Source organism: Euprymna scolopes, chromosome 4 (assembly GCF_053919585.1).
Source record: "Euprymna scolopes isolate OS-2025 chromosome 4, ASM5391958v1, whole genome shotgun sequence".
In the NCBI taxonomy this organism is placed as follows: Eukaryota; Metazoa; Mollusca; class Cephalopoda; order Sepiida; family Sepiolidae; genus Euprymna; species Euprymna scolopes.
In genome coordinates this window covers 83973052-83987839 of record NC_136485.1, presented here as the reverse complement: position 1 = coordinate 83987839, position 14788 = coordinate 83973052, and the positions used below count along the sequence as shown (strand labels likewise).

The window sequence follows — 14788 nt, the reverse complement described above, 5'->3', positions numbered from 1 at the left end:
CCAATTTTTATGTTGGATATTAAAGTCACCAAACGCATATATTTGGGCGTTCCTACCCAAGGAGAGTTCTGCAGCTATACTATCAGAGACATGATCAATTAGGGTACAATCCTGTCTTGAGGAAAAACAGCAGAGAAAATATAAGTAACTAACGCAGTGATAAAACGTTAGTTGAAAGCACTTAAAAGCCTGGCCATCCGATTAAAGATTTTTCTCTCTAGTTTAAGGGAAGGTGCTACGAATATAGACTCTAAGCGCATGTATACATATATCCGAGTCCTTACCGCAAAGAGGGAGGTATCCTGTAATATTAAAGTGTTAGAAGGGAATGAAGAGTGTAAGTTTGTTGTACTTAATGCTAAGATATTAAGGGAGTTTACTAAAAGGAAAGACTCTACATCTATATTACCTTTAAGCCCAGGGGTATTTGTGAAAGTGAGCCTCAAGGGCGTAGAAGAATTGGTTTTGTTTGGGTGGTTGCCTAGTTTTATCGTGATATATTTTTTGGTTATCATTTAATTATGTTTTTGTTTAATGTTAGGTTAGGGGAAGAACGTTGGCCAAAGTGGGCCTGTTTTGATCCCCAGTATACATGCGCAGAGGTCCAGTAGCCGAGTCCAGTCGAGAATGTGTGGTCTCATGAAAGCCAGCCATATATAGCAGGAGGGTTTCTTTCCATGCGCGACATGGCACTACTACTATCCTGATATTATATATCTGAGTATAGAGTAGCCAGTCTAAGCGTGATCAAAGTGTTAGAGCACCTGTACTGTCAGTCGGAAACAGCAGCAATACAAACTGTCAATCAGTTACCCTCAACCTCTCAGACAAGACCGGCCCAAACAAGTCTAGTGAGCACAAGTGGCATGCAAGCAAATTTTCCCAGTTTCTGAGAGAAAGAGAGAATTTTAAAAATAGGGAATAGGGGAAATGGAGTGCATTGTCCTAGTCAGGAAATAAGGCCAAGCACAGGGTGATTCTGGTGAGTCCTGGTATTGTACCTCTGGCCTGGCTAATAGTGTGAAAGCCGGCGATAGGAAGAGCCTATCTATTCATTAAGCAAATTACGTTTGCAAGTCGGGAATTTGTTCGAGTCACCAGCTTCAGGAAGGTTGTCAACCATGACTGAGGAAGCCTACCTCTCTCAGTTTTGTTTTCAGAAGTTCCTTTCTCTTAGATGCATGATCTGACAAAAGCTTCCGGTCCATCACACCGAGAGCGTTAACTGTGCGCCCGGTTTCTACACCAGGTATTTCTGTGCTCCCGCATTGATGAAGATATTGAGTATCTTACTTTAAAGTTTTTCTCAATTCTTCAGAAATAAGATCAGGATTGGAGATAGATCCCTCTCTTACGTTTACAAGAAATGTTATCTTTCAAGTACTGTGAGAAAACCAATCTGCTCTAGCAACTAATTTGTTTTAAAATAAATGAATAGGATATTAATAATAATTATTTGAATGTGTAAGAGAATATAAAGCAAAGAAAGCAAAAGAAATGGTGGGACTAGATCTACATAGAGAGGTTTCTCAACACAGATATATAGATGAACTTCACTTGGTGTTCTTTGAGTGACCAATGTTGGTCCAACTAAAAGACGAGTGTCTCCACGTGGAATGAATTGGGGTGCAAAGATTAGAGTTTATTTGAGAGCAGTAAGAGAAAGGGAGGGAGAATCTGCCTTAAGAGCCAAATGCGTGCTTTGATTTAAATACTTCTTTTTTCATTTAATTAAAAGTATAATTTACCATTTCTGTATTAATAATTTAAAACGTACAAACTCATTTACTAAAGGGAATGACTACTAGAAAAGAGATGCGTATTTCCACTTTTTCTATTGTGTCTATGCATATATTGCATACTATAACTAATATATTACAAACAAATGTTATACGAGAAAAATCGGTGAAAATAGTTTCAAGTGGGTAGATAGCACGATATATATAAATAGAATAAAATAATACAATAAAATAAATTGATTTTTTTGTAATATCCATTTTTAAGGCAGATTAAAGACAGTTAAAGTTTAAAATAGATTTATAGCTTTTTTTAAATGCAAGTCCACCTTAGAAAATTTAATTATCATATTTTATTGTATAACATGGGGAGGAGACTCGCAAGTTAAAATGAATCAATATAAGAATGGGAGGTTGGAGATATGGAAATACACTATAAATACATCTAAAAACACAAACTAAGTTTATAGAATAAGTTAAAATTACAAACCTTTTAAAAAATTACAATTAAAGTTTATTATGCTTTCAGTTCGAAAGGGACTACAATATTCCAGGATAGGGAAACCTTTTCAGGCCTTGGCATTTCGAAGCCAAACGCTTCTCTTCAAAAGAGGGGAGTAAAGACACACATTTTATAGAGAAGCCATTTTTAAAAAGATAACATTGCCTTTCTGGAAAGAGGATCACAGAAAAAACATGAAGTTGTACTGAGACTAAAGCCGATTCCAAAACTGCCATCAATCACTGTAAAAGAGTAAGTTCTAGCTGATACAACAAAAGTACCTGCCGGGTGTTGGTACTAAACCTTGTAATTCCAGTCTCATTTACACTGTTATTCTCGTCTTCCCTAAAAATGTGTAAAACTTTTCTGAGAAAAACATTTTTTTTTAAGTTTTAAAGTAATTGTGCAGGTGAGAACACCGTATGAGTCAATTTAAAGTTACAAAAACTCTGCTAGTTCAAGTATTATGCAAAACTAAAGAACCTTGAAACCCGACGTTTATGTAGTATATCTCTTCAGTAATGCCCAACATTCGATTGCAGTGATTTTGCATATCTCCTCGTCATCTGGTATATTTATCAGAATAAATGAACTTATTTATTCAGTTTCTTAAGGATCCAGAATAAATGTAAAACAAGATTGTATGTATTCAATTCATTATGTTTGTATTATCATTATTAGTGGCTCTCAAGGCGCTTTCACAGAGGCCTTCAAAAATCTCTCCGTGATAACAACCTGGGTAGTCCCTGGAAGTTTAGTGACAACAAGTCTCCTCAGTTTTTCAATATTGTCTACCTCTTTAGAGAACATTTGCAAATAATTTTGCATTATCGCAACGACCGCTTACCTTTGAGTTCTCCCTGACGGCGGTTATTTGGTATCAACTGGTATTTGAATGGCAATAAGCCTCCCCAAGTTCCCAGTTCTCTTCGCACTTGTTAATCGGAGGTCTAGTCAGCGTTCTTTCCTCGGTCTTTCCATCCTTCTTGCTACTTGACGTTTTGGCATCACTCTTGGGAGCACGATGATGAGGAATTTGGGGACAGGATGGCTTATAGATATGCAGCTTCAATATTCTTGTTTCATGGAACGCTTCATCGTTTTCCTCTGGAGCAGTTTGTTTGGCCTGCCCATATGGCTCATGTGTAGTAGTCGCCGCATTCAAGTAGTTTCTTTAATAGTTCAGGTATTTTTATGATTGTTATTCATTGTAGCTTTCCAGAGATCCCTCGTATTCCATTTTCTCTCTTTTTTTTCCAAAGTGTTTCGGAATTGTTCCGAGTGATCCTATTATTGATATTATCTTGACTTTTTCATCAGCCATTATTATTATTATTATTATTATTATTATTATTATTATTATTATTATTATTATTATTATTATTAATAATAATAATAATAATAATAATAATAATAATAATAATAATCTATTATATTTACTATAATTATTTTCCTGGAACATTTACGTCAGCACTTTATTTTAATTTAACATAATCGACCAAAATGGAAACATTGATGCATATCAAAATTCAGATTTTTATTTCTGAATTCGATTAATGGATTTATTACACCTTGCAAACAATAGCCACCATGCAGCATTTCAAACAGTTTAGTAATTTGTTTTAAATCTTCTCCGTACTCATGAGATAATTCTGTATAAACTTAATAGAAAATATTACTTTAGTCTGTCCTTACGCTGTAAACAGATGTATACAGTCTCAATGATGACTAATCTTATTTTTATTATTACATTTTATCAGTGATCAATTTCAACATATTTTTTTATTTACTTTTTATTATGTCAGATAATCTGTCCATCTGCTTTTAATTTTGTCTTTTTATTTTATTATCAGTTATATTTTTCATTGGCATTAGCATGTATGTTGCTCATAATTCTGTTTTTTTATTATTCCTATTACCTCCAGGTTTGAGTGGCTCAAACTTTTCATTTTTATCAAATGGTGATGGACCCGCCAGGTACCGAATTTTGAATTTCCGTCAAACATCCAAAGATAACTACGAATGGAGCACAGTTGGCTTTTTCAAAGACGGAAAATTGACAGGTGTAAGTGAGCAATCTTTACTTTCGATACTAAATCGTTCTGTATGCATTTCACAGCATCAAATTAGTTTGTGATTTTATGCTGAAATGTTTTAAAATATGTTTCGTAATATATCAACCTAAATAGAATTATTTCAAGATCAGCACATATGTAAAGAGCTAATTATGAAGAATGAATTGCATTTCAAATGAAATGATTTTTCTAAGGAAAACAATAAAAATAATAAAGGTAAATTATTATAAAAAACAGTATATAAATGTTTCAATTTGTATATACCTACATACATACATATCTATCCATCCATCTATCTATATATTTATTTATTTATTTATCTATTCATCTATCTAGCTTACTAACCTTCTTGTTCAGTATATATATATATATATATATATATATATATATATATATATATATATATATGTATATATATATAAGAAATTTATTACTGTGAGTCCAGAATGATTTTACATAGTGTTTTAACTAGAGGAAGATCCTCAAAGAGAGGAAATATCCAACTAGCATCGTCAGAATTCATAGATGGACATCTATGAATTCTGACGATGCTAGTTGGATATTTCCTCTCTTTGAGGATATTCCTCTAGTTGAAACACTATGTAAACTCATTCTGGAATCACAGTAATAAATTTCTTATATACTGCTCTGGCTACACATTGAGCACTCTAGTCCGTTTTTTTCACCACTGGTAAATAAATATATATATATATATATATATATATATATATATATATATATATATATATATGTATGTATGGCTAAGTTCATAATAAATTGTAGTCTATATTGCACTGTACAGAACCTATTGTTGATTTTATAAAATTATTTTTCTATATTATGGTAGCATTAAAATGTAACACGCAAAGTTAAGTATTATGCTTCAGTTGTGCTCTAAACAACAAAAAACTCATTTATTTCGAACGTGCCCTTGTCATATAGAAAATTATCTACTGTTCATTTTATATGCCAGCTATTACTGGTTGTGCAGTGATAGTGGTTTGAATTTCAGTTTAACATGTAAAAAGTACATGTGCGCGATTGTGCGATTGTCCTTTAAACAGAAACACCCATTTTAAACGCGCCTCTTTCATATAAAAATTTACTGTTGATTGTATATGTTTGACCGTGTGTGATAATCACACTTTTTAAATGCCCTTGTGGTATTAGGCTGTGTAAGATGTAACTTTTGGTGCAAACCGTCTGCGGTTTCTTTTTACTATCGGATTATTTCGATTAATAATTATTGAAACTGATCGAAGAGATTCCGACACACAACCTATCTAAGAACACAACCAACCACATAAAGTATCTTAGTGTGAAATTTCATAAAAATCGAGCCGTTCTCGAATCCATAGAGAACGAACTCGCACATGGACAGGCAAAATCCCTTTTTATAATAAGAGAATATATATGCACACACAAACGCATGAACACACACATACACACACAATCGTTCATATACATATAGTACTTTTTTTAATAAATTTTTATTATTTTTATAACTGCTGGTAGTAGTTGTTCTTCATGCTTACGCGATGATCACGAATGGAAAGGGATATTTATTAGTCGAGGAGAGATTCGAATCTAGTCCTAGTTTTAGCTGGGAGATTAAGTTCTTATAAATGCTAAAATGCCTTCAAGCATAATACGCTATCAGACAGTATTAAATAGCCGAATGTCAGTTGGTTGCATTTGTTCGTAGCTATTTTTAAATTCAATATTAATAATTATCCAATTTTTATTTCTTGAAATGGGATTTAAATGTATAATAATTGAAAAATGTATTAAAAATACTTGTATTTATACAATATTTAGTGTTTAGGCAGTAATCAGTATGAGAATTGTTAATTACTGCTGGTCGTGAAACTCGAATCCAATAACAGTCGTATGTAAGCATCTTATAAAAAAGCAGGTGTTAATTAATGCAATAATCGATGCAAAGTAAGTGCCTCTTGCAGTACTAATGGCTAAGCTGGCGAGACAAATTGAACACTGGGTCAATTTTCAACGTCCAGAAAGCTAAATCGTATTTCACTAAACTGGATTTTTTTACGGGACAAATCGAGATCATTATGGTTACATAATGTATGGATAAATAATAGCGTTCTTTACTTTATAACTATGCACTACATTCGCTTAACAAATTGAGAAAGAAAATATCTAAACTATACCAGAATTAATAAACTGCAACAATCCTAAAACATGAGAATCAAAATGCCTTACCAATTCTACAGTTTACTGAATTTGCTAATTTTCGGATAAGATTTTTAACTTATATTCAATTTTGCGATATTTTCCGTTCATTAAATTCTTACATTAAGCACAGACAAGTAACCATGTTGACAAGCGACTTCTCAATAATACTGTTACAATTGTAGCAACCTTCATATTTAAACTGTAATTCTTTAAACATTTTGAAATTGTGTATACCAGCTGACAGTGTTATACAATATAATATCATCTTTATCTATATATATAAGCGAAAATGTATGTATGTATGTATGTATGTATGTATGTATGTACGCTTTTACTTGATGTCCACAAAAGGCTTCTTTCAAAGAAGCGCTTGCTCGGTCCACAACTTCTTAAAACTTTTTATAGCATCTATAAATTGTAATATCTCAGAGTTATCCACGGAGCTCGCCTGTCTATTTAATTTTATTGACTTTCAAATGTTAATTATTCGACATTTCCCGCATCGGCACGCGTTACATTCGGTTTTCGGTATAAAAAAAAGCGAAACTCGACTCAAATCACAGGCTGAAAGCCACTTGCCCGCGCGCCCTCCGGGGCCCGGGTGACATGATCAAAGTGTAGTATCTGTTCCGGCAGATACTGCAAGCTATGACTAGCTAGGACTAGCTATGACTAGCAAAGACCAGATGTGGGGGCAACCCCACATGCTTGACCTTTAACCAGCTCCCATTTCCCTCCTCTCGGGAGCTGGTCCCCATTTTCCCTTCCCCTTCCCTTGACTCCTCACATTAAAAATTGGCCTTGTGCCTAATTTGCTCGGTGGGGGAGCAAATAAATACAACAGGCTGAAAGCCACTTGCCCGCGCGCCCTCCGGGGCCCGGGTGACATGATCAAAGTGTAGTATCTGTTCCGGCAGATGCTGCAAGCTATAACTAGCTAGGACTAGCTATGACTAGCAAAGACCAGATGTGGGGGCAACCCCACATGCTTGACCTTTAACCAGCTCCCATTTCCCTCCTCTCGGGAGCTGGTCCCCATTTTCCCTTCCCCTTCCCTTGACTCCTCACATTAAAAATTGGCCTTGTGCCTAATTTGCTCGGTGGGGGAGCAAATAAATACAACAGGCTGAAAGCCACTTGCCCGCGCGCCCTCCGGGGCCCGGGTGACATGATCAAAGTGTAGTATCTGTTCCGGCAGATACTGCACTTAAGATAATTTGTACCAGTCAATGGAGGGGAAACCCTCTATACTGGGACAATTATTATTTTTGGTAACCAGAGTGACCCCTTTTAGGGGAGCTGGTTTTTACCTCACATTAAAAACGGCCTTGTGCCTAATTTGCTCAGTGGGGGGGCAAATAAATACCATCTGTTCCGGCAGATGCTGCAAGCTATGACTAGCTAGGACTAGCTATGACTAGCAAAGACCAGATGTGGGGGCAACCCCACATGCTTGACCCTTAACCAGCTCCCATTTCCCTCCTCTCGGGAACTGGTCCCCATTTTCCCTTCCCCTTCCCTTGACTCCTCACATTAAAAATTGGCCTTGTGCCTAATTTGCTCGGTGGGGGAGCAAATAAATACAACAGGCTGAAAGCCACACTTGCCCGCGCGCCCTCCGGGGCCCGGGTGACATGATCAAAGTGTAGTATCTGTTCCGGCAGATGCTGCAAGCTATGACTAGCTATGACTAGCAAAGACAAGATGTGGGGGCAACCCCACATGCTTGACCCTTAACCAGCTCCCATTTCCCTCCTCTCGGGAGCTGGTCCCCTTTTTTTCCCTTCCCCCTCCCTTGACTCCTCACATTAAAAATTGGCCTTGTGCCTAATTTGCTCGGTGGGGGAGCAAATAAATACAACAGGCTGAAAGCCACACTTGCCCGCGCGCCCTCCGGGGCCCGGGTGACCAGATCAAAGTGTAGTATCTGTTCCGACAGATACTGCAAGCTATGACTAGCTAGGACTAGCTATGACTAGCAAAGACCAGATGTGGGGGCAATCCCACATGCTTGACCCTTAACCAGCTCCCATTTCCCTCCTCTCGGGAGCTGGTCCCCATTTTCCCTTCCCCCTCCCTGGACTCCTCACATTAAAAATTGGCCTTGTGCCTAATTTGCTCGGTGGGGGAGCAAATAAATACAACAGGCTGAAAGCCACACTTGCCCGCGCGCCCTCCGGGGCCCGGGTGACCAGATCAAAGTGTAGTATCTGTTCCGACAGATACTGCAAGCTATGACTAGCTAGGACTAGCTATGACTAGCAAAGACCAGATGTGGGGGCAATCCCACATGCTTGACCCTTAACCAGCTCCCATTTCCCTCCTCTCGGGAGCTGGTCCCCATTTTCCCTTCCGCCTCCCTGGACTCCTCACATTAAAAATTGGCCTTGTGCCTAATTTGCTCGGTGGGGGAGCAAATAAATACAACAGGCTGAAAGCCACACTTGCCCGCGCGCCCTCCGGGGCCCGGGTGACCAGATCAAAGTGTAGTATCTGTTCCGACAGATACTGCAAGCTATGACTAGCTAGGACTAGCTATGACTAGCAAAGACCAGATGTGGGGGCAATCCCACATGCTTGACCCTTAACCAGCTCCCATTTCCCTCCTCTCGGGAGCTGGTCCCCATTTTCCCTTCCCCCTCCCTGGACTCCTCACATTAAAAATTGGCCTTGTGCCTAATTTGCTCGGTGGGGGAGCAAATAAATACAACAGGCTGAAAGCCGCTTGCCCGTGCGCCCTCCGGGGCCCGGGTGACATGATCAAAGTGTAGTATCTGTTCCGGCAGATGCTGCAAGCTATGACTAGCTATGACTAGCAAAGACAAGATGTGGGGGCAACCCCACATGCTTGACCCTTAACCAGCTCCCATTTCCCTCCTCTCGGGAGCTGGTCCCCTTTTTTTCCCTTCCCCCTCCCTTGACTCCTCACATTAAAAATTGGCCTTGTGCCTAATTTGCTCGGTGGGGGAGCAAATAAATACAACAGGCTGAAAGCCACACTTGCCCGCGCGCCCTCCGGGGCCCGGGTGACCAGATCAAAGTGTAGTATCTGTTCCGACAGATACTGCAAGCTATGACTAGCTAGGACTAGCTATGACTAGCAAAGACCAGATGTGGGGGCAATCCTACATGCTTGACCCTTAACCAGCTCCCATTTCCCTCCTCTCGGGAGCTGGTCCCCATTTTCCCTTCCCCCTCCCTGGACTCCTCACATTAAAAATTGGCCTTGTGCCTAATTTGCTCGGTGGGGGAGCAAATAAATACAACAGGCTGAAAGCCACACTTGCCCGCGCGCCCTCCGGGGCCCGGGTGACCAGATCAAAGTGTAGTATCTGTTCCGACAGATACTGCAAGCTATGACTAGCTAGGACTAGCTATGACTAGCAAAGACCAGATGTGGGGGCAATCCCACATGCTTGACCCTTAACCAGCTCCCATTTCCCTCCTCTCGGGAGCTGGTCCCCATTTTCCCTTCCGCCTCCCTGGACTCCTCACATTAAAAATTGGCCTTGTGCCTAATTTGCTCGGTGGGGGAGCAAATAAATACAACAGGCTGAAAGCCACACTTGCCCGCGCGCCCTCCGGGGCCCGGGTGACCAGATCAAAGTGTAGTATCTGTTCCGACAGATACTGCAAGCTATGACTAGCTAGGACTAGCTATGACTAGCAAAGACCAGATGTGGGGGCAATCCCACATGCTTGACCCTTAACCAGCTCCCATTTCCCTCCTCTCGGGAGCTGGTCCCCATTTTCCCTTCCCCCTCCCTGGACTCCTCACATTAAAAATTGGCCTTGTGCCTAATTTGCTCGGTGGGGGAGCAAATAAATACAACAGGCTGAAAGCCACTTGCCCGCGCGCCCTCCGGGGCCCGGGTGACATGATCAAAGTGTAGTATCTGTTCCGGCAGATGCTGCAAGCTATGACTAGCTAGGACTAGCTATGACTAGCAAAGACCAGATGTGGGGGCAACCCCACATGCTTGACCTTTAACCAGCTCCCATTTCCCTCCTCTCGGGAGCTGGTTCCCATTTTCCCTTCCCTTGACTCCTCACATTAAAAATTGGCCTTGTGCCTAATTTGCTCGGTGGGGGAGCAAATAAATACAACAGGCTGAAAGTCACTTGCCCGCGCGCCCTCCGGGGCCCGGGTGACATGATCAAAGTGTAGTATCTGTTCCGGCAGATGCTGCAAGCTAGGACTAGCTATGACTAGCAAAGACCAGATGCTTGACCTTTAACCAGCTCCCATTTCCCTCCTCTCGGGAGCTGGTCCCCATTTTCCCTTCCCCTTCCCTTGACTCCTCACATTAAAAATTGGCCTTGTGCCTAATTTGCTCGGTGGGGGAGCAAATAAATACAACAGGCCGAAAGCCAGTTGTCTCAAGAGAGCATAAGTAACGTTTGTTCAATGTCGACTTTGTTATATCAGACTGTAGCTTTCATTTCGCTCCTCCTAATAAACAGGGAGCGGCTTTTTAAAAACAAACAAACCGATTTATTCACCTCATTCAAAACTGTCCCGCACAAAATGTTAACTGCTGAATACCTATCGCCGTCACGTCAATCAAAAACACGCACCTGTTTTTTTTAAAAAAAACACTTTACTATTTTCCAACTGCGCGTCGTGAAGGCTTCGTTTTTTTTCACGTGCACCTGTTTTTTTCACATTTTCGAAGTTTTTCCACATACCCCGAAAACACCCGGGCAACACTGGGTACCCCTCGTGTGTATATAATAAATAGAAGTTCGTTATTCCTGTGCCACTTTCAAGGCCATAGGAAAAGAACGCGACAATTTCTACCTTAGTTTTTCAAACTATATTTTAAGGAAAATCTGCAGCGTGATTTAGCGCAAGAATACGTATAGTTAGTCAGCGTCGAATAAATGTTATGAGTTACGATATTTGCTTCACTCCTTCACATACATAATCTTACATAGATAATAACAAACATTGCATCCTCCTTAAATTTAATCCACTCTCGGAATCCGAAATCAGTTTTTTTTTCACAGAAGTAAAGGTCATCGAAAAATAATATCTGTCTTCTTCGATACAGCCATTTACTACATATTAACGTAAATCTAGAACCTTGATTTTTTTTTGTACAGAATAACGAGATACACCATTATCTGCAATTAAACACGGGTATTATCCATTGAAAAAAGTCAATCTTTAGATTAGTTTTTTTATAATACGAAAAACACAAAATACACGCAGTTGAGATTTAATATACCCATATCAAACTACCAAATATTCTCTTACATATTTTGCGGTTCTGATTTCTAATGTAGAATATAAATCCATGTTAACCTAAAATCATTTAATCATAAAAAGAAGATTCGCCTATTATTGTTACATTTACATTTTTAATTAGTTTTTTTAAAACATTCATTTTAATTACATTCTACTATGTATAGAAGCTCCGAAGAAAATGACTGTGTTTTTCTCATTTACTTTCTTTACTTAAGTAAAACGTTTCAACGGTAGTTTTGTCACTTATTCCCATTCGTACAAAACATACACTCATGTGAAGAATGTTTCACAAAACAATGACTTAGAAGGATTTTTTTTTAATTTGCTTTAAATCCTATTTATACAAATAAATTCCAACATAATTACAAAACTCGTTGAAAACGCTTTAATTACCATTAAGCCAGATAATGATATGTATGTTATTTGTTTGCTTTTTTCGTATTGCAAAACCCCACTTTACAATCGTCCATATGATCATACAGTAAGTTTTCTTATGCAGGTTGTAAGTGTTTTTTCAGTGATTTATAAAAAATATTTTATTAAATATGGTTTTCTGTCATTTATTTTAACAACATATCTTTAAATATTACGTAATTTCAGGAGAAACAAAAACACATTTAACAAATACATTCATTGAATAGTAATCTTATTCCGTAATTCGTTTTAATTTCTGTCAGTTTTCATTTTAGTTTATGTTTTGGGAAAGTATGTGGGTGCGTACTTGGGTGTTTGTGAGTTTTGTACTCATAGATTTTCGTGAAGTAATTTATATGCCTTGCAATGTGATTAGATGTTCTGTACCGGAATTCATCGGATAAGTATCAAAACTGAAAAATAATCTAACTCTTAAAAGTACTCTTTCCTCCCTTGTAGATGAAAAAAGTATTTTAACAAGATAATAATTTATGTTACCCCTGGTCAACGGAGATAACAAAATTACAGAAAATCATTTGTTCTAATAAAAAACTTAGATAATCTGAAGATATAGCTCAGTGGTAAAGCATTTGACTGCAGATCGGAAGATCCCCCTGTTCGAACCCCGGTGTACCTCAAAATTTTATTTTATTTTTCTTATAAATGAGTTTAATTTATGATAAAATAAGTGAAACCATTCTTAATCGCCGCAGATCATTTTTTTCGCTTACATATCTTTAAACTGAACATTAACTAGAAATGAATTTGTCTACAGGCTTTCATTGCCAACACAGACGATATTTGATGAACCACATTATCATTAATATTTTTGTATTTATTTATTATTTTAGCGAATTAATCCACCGGCCAAATTGTTTCTCGTAATATATAAGATTTAATAGCGGATTGATTATAAAATAATACATACGCAATTTCCATGAATTAAAACATCAACGCCGAGCTCCTTGCTAGTCTCTCTCTCTACCCCCCCTCTCTATATATATATTTTTCTTCTTTCGTAATATAACTTTCATAAACAGTTTCACTAAACCAATTTTATATATCTATAATAATAGTACATAATAATAAATATGGCGCCTTCCTCATCTATTATCAAAAACGACGGGATAAATAATAACATTATTTAATCGCGGACATTTTTCGAGAGACTGTATTTAAGTTGTTTAAAACAGGCTTGTTCACTTTACAATAGCCTAATCACGAGGAAAGTCGGAAGTTATTGCTTTACGCATCTTCATCATCATTATTATTGGCTCACATGGAGCTTTCACACGTCAACAAACGATCTGATTGGAAACCTGTGGTGATCTCTGGAAGCTGAATGACAACAAGTCTCCCCAAACGTCAAGCTCCCTCCACCGCCTTCGATAGCATTTGCAAATGAATTTGCATCATCGCAAAATCCGCTTACCATTGATTTGTACTGGAATTTGAGTGGCACTCAGCCTCCTCAAGGTCCCAGTTCTCTTTGAGCTTGTCAAGCCGAGGTCTGGTTGACGCTCCCTCCTCGGTCTTTCAGTCCTTATTGACCCTTCTCGCCCCTTTGTCATCATTTTTTGGGGGAAACGGTGAGGAAACAATGTTGGGGGGATACATGAACTTGTAAATATGCAGTTTCGGTGTTCTTCATTCCCTGTAACGCTTATTCGTTATATTGTCTTCTATTATGCTCCGCACTCAAGGGTTTCCTTAATATTTCAGTCGTTTTCAGTATCGTTAGTCGGTGTACTCTTGCAGTTATTCCTCTGATTCCAATTTCTGACATTCTTTTTTCGAAGTTTTTCGGAATTGTTCCTAGTGCTTCTACTATTATCGGTACTATTTTGATTTTCTTCATCATCCAAATCCTTTTTAACTCTCTGGCTAGCTCTGTGTATTTGCTTCGTTTCTCTTTTTCTCTCATACTCACCCTGTGGTCAGCTTGGACTGCAAAGTCTACGATTTGACAGGATTTTTCTTTCTTGTTAATTATTACGACATCTGGTCTTCTTGCATGGATGGGTTTGTCCCATAGGATTTTGTGGTTCTCATTTTCGAGTGTTGTTGCGGGTTTATGTTTGTACCATTTGTATGTACGCTCAAAATACAGTCGTTTACAGAATTCCAAGTGTACCACCCTCCCCACTTGGTCATGCCTGTTTTTGTATTCCTTTTGGGCAATTTTGCTGCATTCACTTACCATATGGTTTATCGTTTCGTCTCCTTTCGTCCACATAGTTTGCATTTGTTGTTTTCTTGTGTTTTATCGATCTTTGCTTTGATATGGCTGGTTCTTATCAAGTTATATTGTGCTCCAATATTTTGAGATTCAGTTTCTCGGTGTATATGTCCTTTTCGCATCCATGTCCAGGTGTTTTCGTTATTCTCATCTTTTGTCACTCTTATGAATCTTCCGTGGAGTTGTTTCTCTTCCCATTTCTCTTTTCTCGTTTTGTCGTTTGTCTCTCTGTTTTCTGTTTTTTTTTTTATTCAGTGTCTCTCGCTGCCATAATTATCCTTTTAGTGTTTTGCATTATGCATTTTTCTCGTTCTTTTGCCGTGTCCTTTACACAGACTTCTATACAGATCTTATTATGAATAAGTAGGGGTA

At 38.3% G+C, this 14788-nt stretch overlaps 1 protein-coding gene across 2 annotated transcripts in view; it reads left to right on the top strand.

The window, feature by feature from the left end:
* LOC145268573 (metabotropic glutamate receptor 3-like) overlaps positions 1-14788 on the top strand; it is a 1374385-nt gene that overhangs the window by 1265550 nt on the left and 94047 nt on the right. For both annotated transcript variants that reach the window (XM_080124032.1, XM_080124035.1), the window contains one exon: positions 4164-4303. In XM_080124032.1, coding sequence (XP_079980158.1) covers positions 4164-4303 — 140 coding nt within the window. The remainder of the gene's footprint in view (positions 1-4163; positions 4304-14788) is intronic.